Here is a 24,019-nt window from a genome sequence, read left to right on the forward strand (position 1 = left end):
TTTTCATAATCTTATGTGTTCTGTTCAATTTTTTCAATAAACTATAAATTATCCAAGGATAGAGAATGGGTTATGTATGCATAGTATTAGTTGACTGAATAGTTTCTTGTAGTTAAAACTGAAATCATGGGAACATTTTCTTCACTCACATGATAAAAATGTCATTCTTCATGTGACATGTAAAATGTAGTGGTTAAAATAGCAAGCATTTGCTTTTTTGTGTGCCAGGTGTTGAAAGCACTTCTTACCACCTACATTCACTCTCCTGGTCCTCACATAACCTGATGAGCAGGTGATGTCATCACTATCACCGCATGGGAAACTGGAGCAAATGATGCTTACCTAACTCCTACAGATACTTACCTAACTCCTACAGATACTTAGCTGTTGAACTAGAGTGGAAATCCAAGCAGCCTTACTTTACTAAATATGATTACTTTTTAATAGGTCTCAGGCCAGTAGAATTTGAAAAACAATTTTGGCACCAATACTGTATTGTCAACTATTAGGACAATTTTTTAAATTCTAAAACTCTTATCACTATTCTGTTATTATAAAGTTTAGAAATATATAAAGTTTTTCTTTCTACTACCTGATTTTAAAATACTGATTGTTTTAATTATTTTAAATTGAATTTTGCATGAGGAAAACCATATAAAGGCACATAAAACAATGTAGTGTACCAGGTAAACAAAGGAGCTCTTGTTCTCATCTTATTCAGGGCCTGTATATCTTTGGGATCCAGAACTCGAGCCATTGGAAATGCAGCCAAGAGCCAGGTATGTTGTTAGTGTGGTGTTGTGACTCAGAGAGAAAGTTAACTGCACAATGGTAAATTATCATGGTATGTAGTTGAGAATTACAAGTAGGACAGAGGCCAGCACCATTGTATCTTGTCAGAGACACTTTGCTGGGTGTGGTGGCACATACTTGTAATCCCAGCTCCTAAGGCAGGAGGATTAAGAGTTCAAGGGCAGTATAAGATACATGAAATACTACTTCAAAAAAAAAAACAAAAAACAAAGAAAAAGCAGGGTGAGAATGTGAAAGAAGGAGGAGAAATAAATTTGCTTTGAGTTATAGAATAATTTTTCTTTTTATTTATTTTAAAAATTGTAAAGTTGAATGTCCTACCATGTGGATTTTTTTTCCTGTATGATCACTTTTTATAAGGAGCAGTCTTCTGAATCATTCAGAAAAGAAGCAAAAGAAGGTGGGGGAAACAAAGGAAATCATTTCCAGAGTGGCTTAATGTGTACCAAAAAATTTAAGTGTATCTCTAGGCTTCTGAATAGAATATTAACTTTAAATTTTCCTGTTTGCCTGATAGCTTGTTGGTTTTATATTGTCTTATTTTTCCTAAACCAAAGCCCTTTGTAGTTATTTCTTAAATTTAATGTATAGCTGGGTCTTTTCTTCCTGTTCTCATGTCTGTAAACCTAGCACTAAGGACGCAGAGTTATGATGATCAGGAATTCAAGGCTGATCTCAAGTGAGTTTAAAGCCTGAGCTACATGATATCCTGTTTCAAAAGAATCAGTAATTTAATGTGCCATTATTTCCTCATGACTTTGAGGAATTATTTACTCATTTATTTAAAAACTTTGGCTTACAATTTTGAAAGAATGTCTTTTATAATTGCTTTATATGTGAAAGTGTTTTATGTTTTCTACATTTGGATTGTATATAAATGTTAATTATGTGCTAAATAGCTCCTTTAATTAATTTATACATCACATTTTGGTGTTTTTAAGAGTTAGGTTTTATTTTATTTGTGTATATGTGTGTGTGTCTGTGTCTGCATGTACAGGTATGGGACCAGTGCACATGGAGGCCAGAAGAGAGTGTTGGGTGCTTTGGAGCTGGAGTCACAGGCCTTGCATGCCACCTGATGTGAGTTCTGGGATCTAAACTCAGGTCTTCTTGACTGAGCACCAAGCTCTCTTAATCACTGAGCCATCTTTCTAGCACCATCATATTTTGACTGCTTTAAATTTGGCAGAAATAATCTTTGTTTAAAGCAGCCTATAATATTAATTCCCTATGAGTTAAATTAACTGAGTACCCCCATGTATTCATCCCATGATAGAAGTTCCAGATCTGTTTGCAAGTCACTAAGAAAGCAAATATGTACCTAAGTAACAGTGTATAGTTTGAACAAAAAATTATCTTGTCAAAATATCAGTCATTTACAATTAAGACTGTTGCTTAGCACTATGCTACATAGAAGGGATTTTAATTACTACTGGTCTAGGGGTGATTCTCAGCAATGGGAGCAATATATAAGACATCTCTCAGAAAATAGACATGGAGAAAAAAGGAAAACTAAATGATTTTTAAAAACAATGTAAATAAAAACATAGGAAAAGGGGGAAAGGTTTGGAAAAATGGCTCAGCAGTTAAGAGCACACTGCTCTTGCAGAGGACCAGAGTCAGTTTCCCAGCACTCCCAGTGACTCCAGCTCCAGGAGATTTGACTCCTTCTTCTGGCCTCTAAGAGCCCTGTACTCATATGCACCCCCCCCCCATACACACACATAATTCAGAATAAAGTATTTGTAAGTGAGGGGAAAACACAGAATCAAAGACAGGATTTTCCTGGGTCAAAAGTGCTGAGGATGGGCAGGGGAAATGGCACAGTGGTCAGGAATAATGACTGTTCTCCTGGAGGACCCAAGTTCAATTCCAGCACCCACATGCTGGCTCACAGCCGTCTGTAACTCCAGCTCCAGGAGAGCTGATGCCTCCTTCTGTCCTTATCAGGCACCAGACATGCAAGTGGTATACAGACATACATGCAGGCAAAATACTCATACACATACAATTTTCCAAAGTGCTGAAGCCAGAGATGATTTGTCAATAGATTTTCACCATATTACTTGAAAAGTTTTAGGTTTTATATTATCATTCTCTCTTTCACTAATTCCTAGGATAAGAAGAGAATTGTCGATACAGTATTTAAGATACATACATACTCACACTATAACTTTACTTTCTAGTTGGAAAACAAAAAAATGAATGAAGTAAAATTCTGAACTTGAATGTATGGGATTAGATATTTGATGGTTTTAAGTATTAGGATACTACTTTATTTTGCCTCATTAAGTAATTGATAAATTTAAATTCTGTTGCCAACAGATAGTCACAAATGTAAGAAATACAATTCATGGCTTCAAAAAGCTTCATGGGCGATCATTTGATGACCCCATTGTGCAAACCGAGAGAGTCAAGCTTCCCTATGAGCTGCAGAAGATGCCCAATGGAAGTGCAGGAGTTAAGGTGAGTGAGCTTTGTGTTTGCAGAGTACAGCTGTGGCCTTGAAGGAAGGAGCAATGTGGGAATGTTACTGTTATGACCTGAAGTATAACTTTCTTTCTCAGACATAGTACATATGTGCCTCTGTTCTGGCTGGTTTTTTTTTTTTTTTTTTTTTTTTTTTTTTTGTCAACTTGTCACAAGTTAGTTATTTGGGAAGGGGGACTCTAAATTCAGAAAATGCCTCAAGTATTTGCCTACAGGTAATCTGTAATACAGTCTTCTTAGTTATAGAAGTGGGAGGTTCCAGTCGGTTGTGGTGGTGCCACCCCTGGACAGATAGGGGTCCTGAGGTATAAGAAAGCAAGTTGTGCAAGCCATGAGGAGCAAGCCAGTAAACAGTGCTCCTCTATGGCCTCTGATTCAGCTCCTGCCTCCAAGTTCTTGCTCTGCCTTCCCTGGATGATGCACTGCAACTGTAAGATGAAATAAACCCTTTCCTTTCCAAGTTGGTTTGGTCATGATGTTTGATCACAGCAGTAGAAACCCAAATTAGGACAACACCTAAGATAGTCAAGTTTGCAGTTATTTTAGTGAATGCAAAACATTCTATTTTAGATAGCAACTTTTTTGTTGTTTTGTTTTGTTTTATGAGACAGGATTTCTCTGTGAAACAGTCCTGGCTGTCCCGGAACTCGCTCTGGAGACCAGGCTGGCCTCGAACTCAGAGATCCACCTGCCTCTCTCTCCCGAGTGCTGTACCACTGCCTGGCTTAGATAGTAACTTTTTAAAAGTTACTTTGTTTGAAAGAAGAAATTACTATCACTAGGAGAACTCCAGTAGATGAGGTTTGTAGGGAGTAATAGCAGAGCCATGTGCAACTTAGAAGAGTACACCTCCCAAGTAGTAGAACTGCCAGCAGTTCTTCAGGTTTACAAGAATCTTGTAATATTTAGAAGTGCTAAAGCAAACTTTCTTCTAAGAAATGGATTCTGTGTTTTTGACTGTATTCTAGATATTTGTTGGAAATTGGTCAACACAAACTAGTGAGATACTATAAAGCACAGTGTATGACTCAACAATTCTACTCCTTACAAACCCCAAAGAGTTGAAAATATGTCCACAAAATTCCTATTCATGAACATTAATAATATTAACAGTGTAATTTATAGTAACAAAGTTGCTATACTCATGTGTCCATTGAGTTGGATAGGTGAAATACATCCATCTATACAGTAGAATAATATGCAGCCATAAAAAGAAAGTACTGATACATGCCACACCATATATGAACTTCAAAAACATGCTAAGTAAAGGAACCCTAGCACAAAAATCCACATAATTTAGTGGAGTCTTTTTTTTTTTTATTTTTTTTGCAGCCTCCCAGAATACAGTAAATTCATATGGGCAGAAAGTAGATGAGTGACTGATAAGGGCTGAGGGGAAGGGGAAATGGATGTGCAGCCAACTGCTGGGAGGAGGTTTTTAGAGTGGTGATGAAAACATTGTACAAGTTAAACGTGGAGATCCATGCACAATTTTGTAGTCCTCTTAAAATATAATCCCTGGAACTTTCTGCTGTGCGACTGCAGCTTCCTAAAGCTATTTTGATTAACTCTTAAACTTGATGTGTCTGTGCTATGGATATGCCTGTATTTCCAGTTTTAGAAAAAGATTCTGAGTAAAGTGGATGGCAGGTTTTAATAGTGAGAAAGAAACCCCATGAGAGGTTAAAAACAGAGCGTGATTCTGAAGTCATCAGTGTAATCTGGAAGTCAGGGATTGCTGAGTGGAGCTGGATAACTGAGCTATGCCGGCAGTAACTAAGAGGAAAGTTAAGTCGGATATTTAGGTTTTGAGTTCCTGGTCAGTGACCATCTAGCAATCTTACCTGTTAGAGATTACAATTTCAGCTCATTCAAATATTTTGCTTTTATTCTTTAAAATAAAGAAGGGTTGCAGATTTATTTAGCTCAGTGGTCAAGTACTTGTCTAGCAAGCACAGGGGCCTGAGTTTGGTTCCCAGCACTAGGAAAAGAAAATCCCATGTTTAAACACATGCAAAATGGATTGTATTTTGTGAATGGGCTGAAGAAAACTAAGTTTTTAAGAGAAAAGCTAATTTTGGAGCAATAAAATTTTGTATATTCATAATGAGTATAAGATAGTTAAAAGGCTTTGAAAGTATCAGGTCCGTATTCCATTGTCTCCATCTTTGGAAGCTGAAGATCACTAGCCAGTTCTGTATATTTTGTTCACTTGTCTTTCTGTACAGATTTGCTTGAATGTACTTAATACTCATTCCATCTAACCTTCAAATACCCTTATACAAAAAGTACTGAGCACCTCATCAGCCAATTACTGTAAGACTATGTGGCTTGATTCACTCTCTTCACTGTTAGTCATTTCTCCTTACCCCCTTATTTTAAAGGAAGCAGTTCAATAGCATTTGTTACTTAGGTATTTCTTCATGGATTGGAAAACAATAAAAAACAATTTTAGTTGTGGTTCAAAATCATTCCTGTGTCATTAGATACATAATGATTTTTACATATTTACACATCTAAATGTGCTGCTAGGCTTGAGAGCATTCTCCCGAACTCTTTCAAAGGTTAGTGTCATAGAAAAAAAGTGCACCCTGGGGATCTAGAAGTAAAGAACATAGGCTTATATTGGGTGAATTAAGCATAGTTGTTTTGTCGGGCATGGTGGAGCATGCCTTTAATCCCAGCACTTGGGAGACAGACACTGACAGATCTCTTGAGTTTGAGGCCAGCCTGGTCTACAGAGTGAATTCCAGGACAGCCAGGGCTACCCAGAGAAACCCTATCTCAAACAACAACAACAACACACACACACACACACACACACACACACACACACACACACACACAAATTGCTTTATGCAAGTTCTTCCGATCACTTTACATTGTATTGTATTTCATGGGTATTAGTATTTTGCCTGCAGTGTGTCTGTATGCCTGCCTGTTGCCTTCAGAGGCCAGATTCCCTGGAGGTAGAGTTATAGATGGTTATGAACCACCATGTGGTTGCTAGAAGTTGAATCCAGGTCCTCTGGAAGAGCAGCCAGTGCTCTTAACTGCTTAGCCACCTCTCCAGCCCTGCTTGGCATTGCTTTTAAATGCACCACAAAGGTTAAATTACTTTCAAGTACAGGTTCCTTGCTCAAACTAATCTTATATTCCTAAATGAAATATAGTTAGGTAATAAAGTGTAGCATCTTTCTGGTCTCCATTAATCATCAAATTTTATACTTAATCCATGTATGTCCTTAGGAACTTTGGTGTAATATAAGCAGACTTCCTTTTTTTTTTTTTTTTTTTTTTTTGGCCTACTTATTCCTTAGACCAGGCTGGCCTTCAGATCACAAAGATCCACCTGTTTCTGCCTCCCGAGTGCTGGGATTAAAGGCATGTGCCACCACCACCTGGCTCAAGCCAGCTTTCTAAATAAGGGTTCTTTTTATTTACCCGGTGTTTTTAATTTCTTCTTTTCAAAAACATGTGACCGAGGCTTGCATGTTAAGCCCAGGAGTACTAACTTTTAAGAATTTTATCTTTTTTCCTTCATTGTTTACATCATACTTGGAAAATTAATGATAAAAATTAATGGTTTTTATGGATGAGGACCTGTGAGTTTAGAGCTCTGTCCAAAGTAACGTACTTGTTTGTGTGGAGCTAAAAGTGAGAGGCATACTCAATGTTGCTAGTAACCATCTGTAAGGAACGGACTGCTCTTTGCACTGTGGTGTGTGGTGTGCACATGTGTTGTGTGAATAAGTAAGTGACTGAGTGTATCGATCTTGGTTGTAGGTTCGGTACCTGGAGGAAGAGAGGCCCTTTGCGATTGAGCAAGTCACTGGGATGTTGTTGGCTAAGCTTAAAGAGACCTCAGAAAATGCCCTGAAGAAGCCAGTGGCCGACTGTGTGATCTCGGTGAGCTCCAGGGTATTGACATCAAGGAGAAAAGGTTTTCTCTTTGTAATTTTCCCCTTTGGTCAGAAAATAACTTACAGTAACTTTACCTTGTTGCGTGAAGTTTAGATTGACTTTCCAATAAAGTCTGTTCTGATCATCAGTGAACCTTCAAAAACCAGAGTGTGGGGCTGGAGAGATGGCTCAGTGGTTTAAAGGTATTGACTGCCCCTCTAGAGGTCCTGACTTCAATTTCCAGCAACCACGTGGTGGCTCACAACCATGTGTAATGGGATCCAATGCAGGGATACATGCAGATGGAGGGCTTATACCTTAAAAAATTCATAAATAAATAAACTTAAAAAAAAAACCAGAGTGTGTTATTTTTTAGTGACTGCTGCCCCTGCCACTTCTAAGAGTCTCCCTAAGGAACAAGTGAGATGGCTCAGCAGGTAAAGGCACTTGAGTTTGATCACCAGGGCCCACGTGGCTCCTGAGGGTTGTCCTCTGCTTCTGAATGTGTGCCCCTCCCACATGTGCGTGCACACAAGTCTATACAAAGATACACACTAAATGAACGTAATTTTTAAAAACTTAAAAAGATAATCTTCCCAAAAAGCTTTTAACTTCCCAACTTTGAATACTTTAATGTTTTAGGGCATGAGTTAAAAATTCAAAGTTAGGGATTCGAAGTCATAGACAGGAATTTGAAGTTATAGTATTCTGTGGGGATGGGAAGGTATTTCTTTAAGGATCTTTTTTTTAATTCTTAATAAAATATTTAATTATCTGCCATAGCCTATCTCTTGAAATCTCACTGAATATTGTTAGCTTCTTTTTAACATACATGTTTTTACTTAGTGTGATTAAAGTTTTTACTTAGTGTGATTAAAGTTCATCATTTGAATTTAATGGGAAAGAAATGTAAGAGCTTAGTATTTTACTTTGTAACCACTAGAAATAGCAGATAAGAGTGTTTACCATTAGCTGGGCCTGTAGTAGTTTTATATGTATTAACACAGTAAGTCTGAGCTTCCCAATGAGGGTAGAGTATCACCACCTAGTGTTCCTCCAGGCAAAGAATTGAGGTGATTCATTCCCAGGAGTGTGCTTGCCACTCTTCCTCATGTTGCCACTTTGAATATATGTATAAGAATGGTGCGGGTGTCTTAAGATCCACCTCTTGTGGTTGTAAGCATTAGGAGGATTACTTTACTGTTCTGTGGACTACTGTATCCATAACAGATACAAAAGTACTTGGTTCATAAATTGCCCCATAAATAATATATGAACCAGACATATGAATTATAGATTTGTCAGGAGAATAACAATAATGTACAGGACAGTGAGCACATCAAACAGAACACGGGATTGGGGATTTAGCTCAGTGATAGAGTGTTTGACTAGCAAGTGCAAGGCCCTGGGTTCAGTCCTTAGCTCCAAAAAAGAAAAAATAATAAGCAGAACACAATAAACATAGAGACTACTAGCTTAAAACTTAAAATTTAAGCTGGGCATGATGTCATGTGCCCTTAATCCCAGCATTCAGGAGGCAGAGGCAGACAAATCTCTGAGTTCAAGGCCAGGCTGGTCTACATAGTGAGTTCCAGCACAGCCAGGATATATAGTCAGAATCTGTCTAAATAAATAAAAAGAACAACCAGCAAATAGTTTAACTTGGGGGCCAGTGAGATGCCTGAGTAAAAGGCACTTGCCACTCAAACCTGATGACATGCATTTAGTCCTCTGAACTCATGAGAAGATGGAAAGAACTGCTTCCACAAAGTTGTCCTTTGACCTATAAATACATGTTGTGGCATTGCACAACCTCCACATACATATAATAAAAGAAATATTAAGCTGGGTATTGTGACTGAATACTAATTCCAGCATACTGAGAATTTGAGACAGGATTGAACATCAGGTCATGAAGGCATTGAGTTATTTTCTACATTAATATATTCACTAATTATCTTTAAAATTTTGGGAATAACTGAGCAATGGTGACACATGCCTTTAATTTCAGCAATTGGGAGGTAGAGGCAGGTAGATCTCTGTGAGTTCAAGTCCAAATTGATCTACAGAGCTAATTCTGGGACACAAAGAAACCCTGTTTAAAAAAAAATTAGGGGATAGGGGCTAAATCAAAGCATTTCTTAGCTTGACATAAATAAGTATAAATAAATCTTTATACATTTTAAGCCTGAGTTTAACTGTGTAAATGCAGTATTTTTTCATAGCTGTAAAATAGGTTTTTCATAACTTCCTGCAATATATATTTTTCTTCCTTGGAAATGTAACCATTTTAAACATTTGTATTTCATCTTCTAGTTGTATATATATTTCACAGAAATGAAGTTATGCTCTGTATAGCCGTTTTGTTTTGTGTGTGTGTGTGTGTGTGTGTGTGTGTGTGTGTGTGTGTGTGTGTGTGTGTGTGTGTACCTGGTTGTCTGTGCAGGCACCATGTGCATGCCATGTCATAGAAACCAAAAGAGGGCCTCAGATTTCCTGGAACTGGAGTTACAGGAAATTATGCTTGATCTGGGTGGGTACTGGGAACAGGACTCCAGTGCTCTTTAAGAACAACATGTGCTCTTAACCACTGAGCCATCTCTCTAGCCTGTGCATGTCCTTTTTTTAACATTATGTTATTAGATGCACCTCATTTTAGCAAAGTTTTAGGGTTTTGATTTTTTATTATTAAAGAGAGACTAATATTTTATTTATTACTTTTTTTTTTTTTTTTTTTTTGAGACAGGTTCCTACTATGTAGCACTGGCTGGCCTGGAATTCACTATGTAAACCAGTCTGGCCTCAAACTCATAGAGATCCTTCTGCCTCTGCCTCCCGAGTGCTGGGATTAAAGGCATGTGCCACCATGCCTAGGACTAGTATTTTAATAGTCTAATATATTAGTCAAGTTTTCAATAGTGTATCAAAATAATGGAGCAGGCTAACTGTAAGGAAAACAGGTTTATTTTTCTCATTAGGTTTAGGAAGCTGAATTTAATTATGGGAAACTATTAGTTTGTCTTGTGGTGAGGACATAACAGCTAGTGAATCCATTTAAATGTTTTTGACATTGTTTATTTACTTGTGGATGTGTGTGCATGCAATGCATGTGTCTGCCATGTGTCAAGTGCCACAGAAGTGTGTGAAGACCAGAGGACAGTTAGAGTCTGTTCTCGCCTTCCACCGTGTGAGTTCTGGGTATTGAACTCAGGTCATCAGGCTTGGCCACCTTGTCTGTTCATGAAACCTATTTTATTCTGGAGAGAATTAGATGGCTTGGAATTCAGTGGAATTGTAGTAGCTTTCCAGAGTTAAGGTACCCTCTCAGTGACCCAGTGAAGGGTGCACATAGCATTCACTCCTGTGTATGGACCAACAAGTGCTGGCTTATACTTTGCAAATGATTTTTAGGATAAAGCTATTTCAGATATTTTGATACATCCCTTTGGATTGATTGGCACTGTAAATTTTGGATTGAGTTTGAATTAAGAGCCTGGTAAGAGGCTATCCTTTTTTCTATCAATTAATTTAAGCTGGGTCTCATGTAGCTTAGGCTGGCTTTGAACTATGTAGCCAGGAAAGGCAAGGATATGTATGAAGAAAAGACCAGATGGCTGAACAAGAATTCAGACAGAAATGGAGTCCATCATCCCTTCCTAGAGCTACCTCTCAATTAGTCTAAGCACCTTCAACCACAGTCTACCTCCACAAGGTCCACACTGAGGACTAGCACATGAGACTTAGAGACAGCTATCTAAACCACAGTAACCAGACTAACACTGGCTCCTTGAGGTAAACAGAACTGGTGATCCTGCCATTCTAATTGGATTTGTGTTCATACTCCAAATCCCATCTGTGTGGTGTGGTACAGAAACTGTCAAAGTTAAGAACCTACACTGACATTTTACGTTGATTTAAAGTTACATGTGCTCCTGCAGTTACTGAGGCAGTAACTTATGCCTATTCTCACCAGATCCCGAGCTTTTTCACCGATGCAGAGCGACGGTCCGTGATGGCGGCAGCTCAGGTTGCAGGCCTGAATTGTCTGAGGCTGATGAACGAAACCACTGCAGGTCCGTATTGCCACTTGAAAAGTACCATCAAAAAAACAGCATTTTTTCTCTCTACAGCTTTTTAAAACTTGTATTGTTTCTAATTTGTTGCTTTGGAATACAGAATTTTGGCACAGATTGAATTCACATTTGAATTTAAAGAATGGTTACTGCTGTAACTCTTTACAAATGAGTAGGAAAAATAAAATGTTAAGCAATTTGTGAAAAGTTAATGTATTCTGAATCTATTATTATACTGTTTATTAGAATGCAACATAAAAACAACTTTGTCTTGTTTTCCAAAGGACAGCAATATAAAAATTAACCTAATGTTTGTTCTTATACAGTTGCACTGGCATATGGAATTTATAAACAGGATCTTCCCTCATTAGATGAGAAACCAAGGAATGTTGTGTTTATCGACATGGGACATTCTGCCTATCAGGTCTCCATTTGTGCTTTTAACAAAGGAAAACTTAAAGTAAGTGACTCAATTACTCTCTGTATATAACTGTGGTGAGTAAGAGTGTATGGTATGTAAAGAGCACACACTTAACAAGTGGGCTCAAAGTCTTATTCTGCCTCTTAAAAACATAACCATCACAACAGGGCTGGAGAGATGACTCAGCAGCTAAGAGCACTTGCTGCTCTTGCAGAGGACCCAGGTTCAATTCCTTGCACCGTGGGTGGTCCACAGCCTTTGGAAACTCCAGTTCCAGGGGACTGCTGGCTTCTGAGGACACTAGGCATACACATGGTGCACATGCATACATGTCTGCAAAGCATTCATACACAAAAAAATAAATCTAAATATACTCATTATATGTGGTGATATATTGTGTACCCTAATAAAAATTTGCCTGAAGATCAGAGAGACAAAGGAACAAGCCACAGCCACCTCTTATCTCTAGGACTTCTCAGCCTGAAAAGCCTTTAGTTCCGGTCTCCTCACGCCTTATAGACCTTTCTCTGCCCTGCCATCACTTCCTGGGATTAAAGGTGTGTGTGCTTCCCAAGCAAAGGCATGAGATTTCAAGTGCTGGGATTAAAGGTGTGTGTCACCACGCCTGGCTCTGTTTCACTCCTGGACTGAGTCAATCTCATGTAATCCAGGGTGGCTTTGAACTCAGAGATCCAGATGGATCTCTGCCTCCCAAGTGCTAGGATTAAACGTGTGTGCCACCACTGCCTGGCCTGTATGTTTAATCTAGTGACTTGTTCTATCCTCTGATCTTCAGGCAGATTTTATTAAGGTACACAATGTATCACCACATACACACACACACACACACACACACACACACACACACACACACACACACACACGTGCACAATATACACATCAACAAAAACCTGATCCTCAGCAAGTTTTGTTTTGTTTTGAGACAGGGTTTCTCTGTGTAGCTTTGGAGTCTGTCCTGGAACTCACTCTGTAGCCCAGGCTGGCCTCCAACTCAGAGATCCACCTGCCTCTGCCTCCCGAGTGCTGGCATTAAAGGTGTGTGCCACAGCTGCCTGACTTCAAGTTTCTTAACTTTCCTTGACTTTAGATTCTCTTTACTGATATCAGCATCCTAGAAGTTGCTTTTTTTTTTTTTAAGTGAACCAGACAGTTTATAGAGTATGAATAAAGGAGTCACTTGCATGGAGCATGGGTGACTCCAAGGCACTGCTTCATCCCAGAGCCCACCCTGCAGCATGATGACTCACAGAAACTGCATCTCAGGAATGGCCTGTGAGACCTGGAGGCTGCTTGAGATTCTCCTAGGATTTTGTAGATATAAAATGTTTGTGATGTGTGGCACCTGTTAGTTTCTATGTGTTAAATATCTCCGTTGTTTTTTTGTGCATCCATCACTTGCACCTTTTGTTTTGTACTTTGTGGTACTATAATGAAATCCTTATAATCAGAAAAACAAAGGAAATGGCATGTAATGAAATGATAGTATTTTTGTAAACGTTAGTTTAATTCCTGGCCTCTGGTCTTTAATTTTAACGTAGTAACAAAGGTGGATTTCCCTCTTCTTTTTCTAGCTAACTTTAGGTGGAGTCATCTATACTTTTTTCATCACTGAGTCTTGTTGAAGTTGATTAAGGATGTGCCCCGATTCTTAGTTGAATACACACTTGCATCATCACATGGCAGAATGAGTTTGCATTTCATGCTGGACAGCACTGGACCTTGAGAGTAGTCTGTATTCATAGAGTCTGTGTCGGTCTGTTGGAAAAATACCGTCCATAGTACTTGATGTTAGTGTACTGCCCATCTTAGAAGAAACTGCTGAGGACCAGGCCTGCAGAAGAGCAACTCCCTAGTCATAAGGTTAGGAACCATTTTTCTCAAGGAGAGGGGTAGACATCCTGGAGTTCTCTGACTTACAGGCCTACATTACAGTGGCCAGCTGGTAGTCTGGTGGGAAACAGGTTATTCTGTTTCTGTTTTCCATTTTTACTCTTTTGTTTATTCTTTTGTTTTACATTGTAAAAATAAGTAGGTTTTTGTTTTTTTTTTTAAAGATCATAGCCAAAGGCTTAACTGCTAATCTGGAAATTGACTGGTTACATACAATACTGTGATCCAGTCTTTTGATCTTTTCTTGGGTGCTTTGCTCGTCTGCATTAAGCACTTAGAACTGTTGTTTGCCCTTAAACTTCATTTAGGGTCCAGTGTGTTAGAGAACCAATGAATGTAAGCTAATGACATTTTAGTTCTCACTCAGTTGTTTCAGAATTAGAATTGTTCTTCTCTTATAGTTGTGTGATAGAGTTGTGTAACTATAGGGCAGGTAACAGAGGAGGGAGCTATGTGAGCCAGGTACAAGGGATAATTTAACCCAACATTTGGCACCCAGTGATTTGACAAGTTCTTTTGGTTAGCCTTTATTTTTACAGTTTTAGAAGGGTTTTTTGTTTGTTTATTTTGTTTTTGACTTTTGGGTTTGTGTGTGTGTGTGATGGTTTGAACGCAAATGGCTCTCAGAGTCTTAAATTTTAAATACTTGATCTCCAGTTGGTGGAACTGTTTAGGAAGAATTAGGAGGTGTGGCTTTGTTGGAGGAGATATGTCACTGAGGGTGAGCTTTGAGGATTCAGAAGCCTGTGCCATTCCCAGTTTGTGCTTGCTTTTGCACTCTCCTTACCCTGCCCCCCCACGTTTGTTTGTGAGTCGGAGTGTAAGTGCCCAGCTACTGCTCTGTACAGAGTGGAGCCAGCCTAAAAACCAGAGAAGTACGCTGTAGACAGCGAAGCTGAAAGGGCAGAGCCGTCCGTCCGTGTGCTTTGACCTGAGATGTGGAGTTTCAGGATGTGGGGATTGCCCCGTGCATTTTGGTCTTGCTTTCATCCAGTATTTCCTCACTGTGCCCCCTTTTGGAATGGTAATGTATAATTCTGAGCCATTGTTTGTTGGATGTATGTAATTTGCCTTTTTGCTTTTTATTTTACAGAGGATTACAATTAAGAGGTTGCCTTGAGTCTCAGAAGAGACTGGACTTTTAAACTGTGAAAAACCAGGGGACTGTTGATGTTGGACCAAATGCATTTTGTTTCATGATATGGCCACAAGCCTATAGAGGCTAGGGAATAGAATGTTGTGGTTTGAAAGGTTGAACTTTTGAGAAGGATTGGGAGGTGTGGCCTTGTTGGAGGAGGTGTGTCACTGTTAGCTCTCTCTGCCTTGTGGTTGTGTCTTAAGATAAAATACCTCAGCTTCTGCTGTAGCATGGTACCTGCCTGCCTCTATGCTTCCTGCCGTGATGGTCATGGACTCACCCTCTGAAACTGTAAGCCCAAATTAAATGTTTTCTTTTACAAGGTGCCTTGATCATGGTGTTTTGCCATGGCAATAGGAAAGTAACTAAGTAAGACACTGTATTGGAAAACTTAGTTATTTTCTTTCAACTAAACAGGTGTTGGCTACTACCTTTGACCCATATCTGGGTGGCAGGAACTTTGATGAGGCTTTAGTGGACTACTTCTGTGATGAATTCAAGACCAAATATAAGATAAATGTCAAGGAGAACTCTCGGGCCTTGTTGCGGCTGTATCAGGAGTGCGAGAAACTGAAGAAGCTGATGAGTGCAAATGCATCAGATCTTCCCTTGAACATCGAGTGTTTCATGAATGACCTTGATGTTTCTAGTAAGATGAACAGGTACCATGTGTTTTCACTTCGAAGAGCGCTTGCTGATTTTCTCTTTGGGTCATGTTGGGATTTTCCCCAGGTCTGTTGTTTTAGAGGGTATGTGCTTTTCTTCCCCATACTAATGATTTTTATTTCATTTTTGCAGGGCTCAGTTTGAACAGTTGTGTGCTTCGCTCTTGGCCAGGGTTGAACCACCTTTAAAAGCAGTAATGGACCAAGCTAGTAAGTGGAAATGACCAACTTTCTTTACAAGTCTCATAGTTTTCATTTTGAAAAGAAATCATAACTCATTCATTTGTAGAACAGGACACTGGCATTCCAGCTTCCTGAGCACTTTCCTTCCTTATTATATTGTTCACATCATAAACCTGCCAACTGTAGTTTGGGTGTTTTATGTAATTATATAAGATTTTAGTAGGGGATTATATTAGAAATGAGAAGAGATGAGGACATAATTGCTGTCTTGAAGATAACTTGTAAAATAGTTTTAATAAAGTTAGAAGGTGAAAATGAGAAAGGTGATAACCTCTGGAGAGCTTCTAAGCTCATGAGGAACTTGTTCTGTCCTTGTCACTGACATCTGGACTGTGGTCAATGGTGTCATGCAGACAATGTTACAATTTGCCTTTTCCATAATTACTGGGTTTTTTTTTTATCTTCTTTTGAGCACATAAAAAACCCACTTACATATAAAGTACATTCTGACAACTAGTGTGCCCAAATTTTGAAGACTTCTCATTCTTTCACTGAAATACATTTTAATTGTAGACTTACAACGTGAAGACATAAACAGCATAGAAATTGTAGGAGGGGCCACTCGGATTCCTGCAGTCAAGGAGCAGGTCACTAGGTTCTTCCTGAAAGACATCAGTACCACCCTCAATGCTGATGAAGCCGTCGCCAGAGGGTGTGCATTGCAGGTTAGAACTCTTTAATTTGTAGTTTGCACAGTGTCTGTGACAGGTCTTTTACCTGTCCTGCTCATCCCAACAGAATACTGAAAGTAACTACTCCTGGTCAGTCTTGTCTGTCTGTCTGTGTCTATATCTCTCTTTCTCTCCCTTGCTCCCCCATCACATATACTGTGTATGTGTGTGTGTGTGTGTGTGTGTGTGTGTGTGTGTGTACCTGCCTCTGCCTTCAAAGTACTGGGATTAAAAACATGTACCACCATGCCTGGTTCCTCTTGTACTTTTAAACAGTGTTAGGATAATGTGTTTATGTACTGAAAACTGAATTCTTGAGATGATGTTCATTAATAATTCCTTTTGGAAATTTAAAGCTATTCTTAGATTAGCTTTTGTAAAATCACATAAAATAGTGTGGGCCCTTTTAAACTTTCTTTTGTCATTACAAAGATGTAACAAATTTTAAAATCTTCACAGTTTTTACTATAAAGACATCACTTAGCAATTTATTTATGGTTAATCTAGAATATGATTTATACTTGCTCATTTAAGTGCATTTCTTACTTTCAGTGTGCGATTCTGTCACCAGCATTTAAAGTGCGTGAATTTTCGATAACAGACCTTGTTCCCTACTCAATCACATTAAGGTGGAAGACTTCTTTTGAAGAAGGGACTGGGTAAGTTATTTTTAAAATCTTAACTATATTTTATCATAAATCTTCAACTAATCAAATCTGCTTTTTCTAAATTAGTGGAATTTATGCTTCTTAAAATCTTAAAATTTTGTTGAATGTGGGGCTGGAGAGATGGCTCAGCTGATAAGAACACTGGCTGCTCTTCCAGAGGACCTGGGTTCAATTCCCAGCATCTATATAGCAGCTCAAAACTGTCTGTAACTCGTGTTCCAGGGGATCTGACACTCTCACACAAATACATATGTAGACAAAACACAAATGTTCATAAAATACAAATAAGTAATTATAAAATTTGTTAAATGTGTCAAATAGTATTAGAGAAAAGAGACTATAAAAATTAACTTATAAACCATGATGGGCATATTTGTTAATTCATATTAGCTATTTTTAGCAGCAAGTGTATCTGCCTATGCCTGTTCTTTGAATAATCATAAATAAAAGTATGCACCTGTTGAGTACATAAAGAGTCATCTGTGGAGCTCCCATGCAGTTGGTTCTTGAAAAAGATACTGCATAGGACTTTCCCACATCAGAAAACAGAAAACTGTTGCAACAATTGAATATGCTGTAGTAAAGAGCCAAAGCACTAGGAAAAATCACATTTTGCTAAACACCAGTTAAGTGTTTAGAAACATTGCTATACATATAACCATGTACAGGTATGTTTGTTCTGTCTATAAAATAACAGAGTGAAATTGCTTAGCCAGAGCATAAGCACCCATTTTGACTCATACTAGCAAATTAGTGTTTAGTACAATATCTAAAAAATTCCTTACATTGCTATTAACACAATATTACACATTTTATTCCATTTTCCCCTATACTTTTAAATTTAACATAATTATTGTTAAAAAAGAAAAGGGAGGGAGTACTATTTTTTTCTCCCTGATATGACTCAATTGGTAGAGCACTTACCTAGCATGTACAAAGTCATGGGTTCCATCTTCAGTGCCACATAAATAGACCTAGTGTGTTGAAGCATGCCTGTAATCCCAGGTAGTAGAGACAGGAGGATTAAAGTTCAGTGTGCTCAGCTATATAGAATATTAAAGGACAACAGGGGCTACAGGAGACCCTGTCTAAAAAGACAAAGAATGCTTTTATTACTATGTAATAAAAACATTTTTATACATCTAGTTAAAATAGAAATAATATTTTATTTACTATGTATTATATAATCTATTAAGAATTTAATGTAAATCATATTTTTGTGCTTCTGTTGACATTTACATTGTTTCTGAAAATTACCCAGCATGTAAAGAGCTTGCTTCCCTACCAAAATAAAAAATTGTAAAATATTTTACTTGCCTCCCATTTTGAAATAGCTTATACAATGAGTAAAACTGTATCTACATTGTGAACTTGCTTTTGTTCTGTGTTCTGTATGTCATTATACCCAAGAAACTGAATTTTTTTGTACAAATTTCAAAAATACAGACTATCATCTTGTGCTGACTAGATTCATGTCAACTTGTCACAAACTACAGTCATCTGAGAGGAAAGAACCTCAATTGAGGAAATGCCTCCATAAGATCAGGCTGTGGGCCAGTGTGTAGAGCATTTTCGTAATTAGTGATTGATGTGGTAGGGCTCAGCCCATTGGGCTGATGGTCCTCAGTTCTGTAAGAAAACAGGCTGAGCAAGCCATATGGAGCAAGCCAGTACACAGCACTCCTCCATGGCTTCTGCCTCCAGGTTCCTGAAGTGCTCGAGTTTCTGCCCTGACTTCCTTTGATGGTAAACCAATGAGGAAGTGGAAGCTGAATAAACCCTTACTTCCCCAACTTGCTTTTTGTCATGTTGTTTCATTGCAGCAATAGAAAACCTAACAAAGACACAGCCCTATATGAATGTTGTACAGAGCATTTGGGTGACCTGTCTTAATATGGTTTAAGTCAAGAACGGTTATATAGAGTTCAGTTTCAGTTAAATATGTAAGTAAGAAAAATCTCAAACTATAGAGAGAGCTAAACTAAAAAGCATATGTGGTAGCGACCACAATAAGAACGAAAAAAGTATTAGTAGGCTCCTGAAAACTAGGGAGAAAAGTTTCATCTGTGTATTTTAAACCCTTGAGTGACTGAGGTGATATGATGTTATATAATAAACAGCCATAAGCAATAGTCATAAACATTCCTGTTACATTCTTTAAGGAATAGAGATTACTGCAAATTTAAAACTTCCTGCTCTATAGGGAAGAAAACACTATAAACAGACAGAAGATGAACAATTGAAATATGATTAAAACTTCAGAGACTTTCCCTTTTAGGAAGTGCATACTGAAGTATTTGCAATAATAACACAAATGTGTCACTTTCAATTTGTTTAGTACAAAATGCACACATGGAATATGTGCATTCAAATGACAAGACAAATAGGGCAAAGGGCAGTAGCAAGTCTAGGAAACTGATATACAGATACTCTTTGTAATGTTTTTATATCTGTACCCTTCTGTAAATTTATTTCCAAATAAGAGTACTTAATGGGGGCTGTAATTCAAAGGGCTGCATATGGTCAAGTGTTTGAGAGTTACCCTTCCTACATATGACCACACAATGTGCATATTCTCTGGTAATTTTTTTTCTTAGTGTACAGCGATGAGTTACGTTAGATGTTCTGAAAGCCTTAAATTGTTAACTTGTTGAAAATAAAAAAATCCATAGGTGTTTTTCCTTACATATGTTCATCTTTGCAATTACTGCTCATGAATTAAGAGTGAAGTCTATTCTGACATTGGGTCCCAGGCAACCTATTTGCTTTATTTCAATGAATGTCTTTTCTACCTGCACTTTAGGGAATGTGAAGTCTTCTCTAAGAACCATCCTGCCCCATTCTCAAAGGTCATAACTTTCCACAAGAAGGAACCATTTGAACTAGAAGCATTTTATACTAATTTGCATGAAGTGCCTTATCCTGACCCAAGAATTGGTAAGACAACAAAAAAATTTCTTAAGTTTTTAACCTTTAATAAACAATATATAGCCAGGTGGTGGTGGCTTACGCCTTTAATCCCAGCACTTGGGAGGCAGAGGCAGGTGGATCTCTATGAGTTCAAGACCAGCCTGGTATACAGAGCTAGATCCAGATCAGCCAAGGCTACAGGAAAAAAAAAAAAAAACCTGTCTCAAAAAACAACAAACAAAAAAAAAGCAAATAAACAATATATAGAATTAAGTAAGCAAAAATTAACATTTCATTTAAATTAATCTTGATCTTAAAGAAATTTGTACTTTTTTGTAACTGAACTTTTTATGCTTAATTTATTTCTAGAAAAGTAGCATGTTTGAATAGTCCTCATTTGTTTTGGCTTCTATATTTTTATTAGTGTATAGTCTTTGTACAGGATGATGGGTTTCATTATGACATTTTCCTCTTGGTATGTATATCCATATATGCAGAGTGCTTTGATCATATTCAACTCCATTAGCCTCTCTTTCTAACACTCCTCTTCCTCTTCCCAACTAGTCCTACTTCTGATTTCATGGACTCTGTATTCTAAGTATTCTAAAATTGGCCTGAAAAGTTTATGTCAAAGTTGGCTAATGGAAAAACACTTTTAGGCAAATTGTGTTTGTATTATTAACATGACTATGTAACTCTGAAATTGTATTGTTGAGTGATATGAAAGAGCAAATAGAGAATTGTGATGTCCACTTTATCTGTTTGTTTAAATGATAGAATATAAAACATGATTTTGTAATATTTAAAATATTTTTTAAAGTTTCCATATTAATAGACTAAAAAGGAGAAAATAAACTTTGAAAGCAATTACTAAAGCAGTAGAAGTTACTGCAAGTTACACTATTTTTATGGCAGCTACACGTCCACCAGCTAGATGGCTTCAGCAATGGATGTGTATTGTCTCCATTGTGAGCTAGAGTTTTGAACTGAGCTATAAGAAAGTGTTTCCAGCTGGTCTGAAGGTAGTGAGTTATCTCAGTTGAGTGTTCACAGTCAGTTGCAGGTTGAACTCCTGTTCCACACTTTCCCCTCTTCTCACTACTGCACTTGACTAGTCTTAATTAATTTTTAAGAAGAAAGGTCTGTTTCTTTGTAGGACTGTAAAAAGTATCTTCATAGTCACATGACATTCCCATGTATGTATGTAAGACCTTTTCTAATTGTCTCCTTTGATAAGGAAACCAGTCTTCAATTTAATAGACCCTTAAAAACAAAACAAAAACAGAACCAAAAACCTATCTACCAATACTATTACCTTGTGAAGTACTGCATGGGACATAGAATGAGTGTTGGTGTATAACCCAACCTGTAAAACTGTAATCCAAACTTGTTCATTGGCCTGTCTTAACTCTTGGCCTGTTAGTCTCTCTTTAGTTGATACCACTAATTTTGGTATAGGATAATTTGCTTTTACTGTTTGGAAATGCTTTTCATGAACAATAATTTTTCATGAACAATAATTATAAAAATCATAACAAAATTTAAATACATATATACATATATATATATAAAGTTTTCAAACTCAGAAATTAGATTTTGTTATTTTGTCTTTTAATTATAAGTTACTTAAAAGTCATTCATTGGCTTTTGAATCAAATGAAATTGTCCTTAGTTTAGAATCCCAGCTCTTGGTTTGGCAAGATGGCTCAGTGTGATAAAAGCACTTGCCATCAGGCCTGATGACCTGAGTTCAATCCCCAGATGATTCCCATGGAGAGAGAAGAAAAGAAGCAACTCCTGAAGGTTGTCCTCTGACCTCCACACTCATATGGTGCCATATATGTGAAAGTGTGTGCACATGCACATGACAAATACAAAAAGAGTAGTGAAATCACATTTTTCCTAGCAAATTACTGAATGTGCGAGTCTTCACACCTGCTTTGTTCCTGCTGTAAGGATAATCTGAACAAAGCATGTGTTCCATAGCAATCATCCAGAATTTAATCCTATTTTTACATATGCCTTAAAGATGATGATTAAGTTACTAAAACCTTTAGTGAGTTTGATCTGAGGTTAATACACTAACTAATCAAAGCTTTGTTTCCTTAAGGGAACTTCACTATTCAGAATGTCTTCCCACAGTCTGACGGTGATAGTTCTAAAGTAAAAGTTAAAGTCCGTATTAACATCCATGGAATCTTCAGTGTGGCCAGTGCATCAGTGATCGAGAAGCAGAATCTGGAAGGCGATCACAGTGACGCTGCTATGGAGACAGAAGTCTCATCCAAGAATGAAAGCAAAGATGACGTGGTAGGTGGAAACCATATCTGGTTCCTCTCGTCGGGGTCATGACAGCACCCCATAGTGAATACCTTATTTCCTCAGATTAGCACGGGCTTTCTTCTGCAGCGCCTTGTCTTCATTACCATACTACGGAAGACTTGGTTTGAGAATAGTCTACACCTGCTATCTTGTAACGTACTTCACAGGGGCCAAGGCATCTTTCATAGCTTATATGGGACATGTAAGTTTTGAAATCCACTGTTAAATTCTTTAAAACATGCATTTTATTTCTAGCTAGATAAAACTAGGAGTAACTTTTGAGCTAAACACCTATTTTTGTTCTTTGTAGACAGGTTCTCACTATGTAGACCAAGTGGCCTCAAACTCATAGATATCCACCTGTCTCTGCCTCCTGGCATTCTGGGGTTAAAAGCATACTTCTTAAGTAGTTTTTTAAATTTTTTTCAGGATTTAGTTATAAAATATCTGTGGCAGTTAAAGAAATGGATATTTCCAGTGACATTCAAATGTAGATGTTCTACTTTATGAAAGATTGATGAGTCATTGAATTTACTGCTAATATACTGTAGAGGAAGGAGTATTAGGAAACTGTTGAGACAAGTTCTCATGCTACCAAGACTGTTCTTAAACTGTCTGTGTAGTTGAGGCCAAACGCACTCCTCATCCTCCTGCTTCCACCTCTATAATGCTGAAATTACAGGTGTGCACCCTTGTCTCTGTGCCCAGCTCTGGGTGGGAGGTGGGGGGCTTGATTCTATTGACTTGCAGAAAATGTTTACCTTTTTATGTGCACAATTTGTATGTTATTGTCAATTGCATTTATCATGTATTTTTTTCTAGTCACATTTGGAGGCATTCCCAAGTCCTTCCCTTTATTTGTGCATTTAAGAATGGGTTTTCAGGGCTCGGAGATAGCCCAATTGGTGAATGCTTCTTACAACATGAGGACCTGAGTTCAAACCCAGAATCCACATTTTAAAAGCTGAGCTTGATGGTACAGGCTCAGCCTGGAGAGGAAAGACAAAATGAACCCCTGGGCCTTACCATGTAGCCTAGCCTATTTGTTGAGTTATACCCAGTGAAAAACCCTGTTTAAAAAAATAAATAAATAAATGGTGCCTGAGGAATGACACCTCCAACTAAAAGTGTGTGTGCACGTCCGTGCGCGCGTGCACACACACAAACACAAACACACACAGATTGAATAGTTTATGCTTATAATCCTGGTTCTCAGGAAGAGGAATTTTGCAGAAAGATTAAAATCAGCCTTGACTACAGAGGAAGAGCTTCACTTACATTTTTTCTTAGAAGAAAAAGTAGGGTGAGCGCTGGAGAGATGGCTCAGTGGGTGAGTCCTTTCTTTAATTGGCTTACAGATTCAGAGGGTTAGAGTCCGTGAGAGCAGCGCAAAGACATAGTGGCAGTGACAGCTGAGGTCCTATCTTCATCCACAAGTAGGAGGCAGAGAGCACCAACATTTTTTCTTTGTTACTATGTTGCATTAATATTTACATTTTGTTCCTCTGTGACTACAACTCAGCACTGCATTTTTTACCTCTTGTCATGATGTGGGAAGTTGTTGAGTTGTAAGGGAAGAATTAGAATATAAAACATAACTGATCCTGAAGGCTAGGGCTGGGGCTGTAGCTCAGAGGTAGAGTTGTAGTTTTGCATGCACAAAGCCCTAGATTCAACTCCCAGGAGTGAAAAAAAAATTTGGTCTGTTTTTCTCTTTGGAAAAACTGAGAAGTCCATATTTGCTCAAGTCCAGATACAGCAAAAAAGTACAATTCCTATATTCTAGGCTAC

At 37.9% G+C, this 24,019-nt stretch overlaps 1 protein-coding gene across 2 annotated transcripts in view; it reads left to right on the plus strand.

The window, feature by feature from the left end:
- Positions 1-24,019, plus strand: part of Hspa4l (heat shock protein family A (Hsp70) member 4 like) — a 46,263-nt gene that overhangs the window by 5,781 nt on the left and 16,463 nt on the right. For both annotated transcript variants that reach the window (XM_076574029.1, XM_006987457.4), the window contains exons 3-13: positions 722-779; positions 3,139-3,279; positions 7,090-7,212; positions 11,180-11,279; positions 11,606-11,739; positions 15,167-15,411; positions 15,548-15,624; positions 16,171-16,322; positions 16,881-16,987; positions 19,800-19,933; positions 22,017-22,216. In XM_076574029.1, the coding sequence (XP_076430144.1) occupies positions 722-779; positions 3,139-3,279; positions 7,090-7,212; positions 11,180-11,279; positions 11,606-11,739; positions 15,167-15,411; positions 15,548-15,624; positions 16,171-16,322; positions 16,881-16,987; positions 19,800-19,933; positions 22,017-22,216 (1,471 nt within the window). The remainder of the gene's footprint in view (positions 1-721; positions 780-3,138; positions 3,280-7,089; positions 7,213-11,179; positions 11,280-11,605; positions 11,740-15,166; positions 15,412-15,547; positions 15,625-16,170; positions 16,323-16,880; positions 16,988-19,799; positions 19,934-22,016; positions 22,217-24,019) is intronic.

Source organism: Peromyscus maniculatus, chromosome 6, assembly GCF_049852395.1.
Source record: "Peromyscus maniculatus bairdii isolate BWxNUB_F1_BW_parent chromosome 6, HU_Pman_BW_mat_3.1, whole genome shotgun sequence".
Taxonomy (NCBI): domain Eukaryota; kingdom Metazoa; phylum Chordata; class Mammalia; order Rodentia; family Cricetidae; genus Peromyscus; species Peromyscus maniculatus.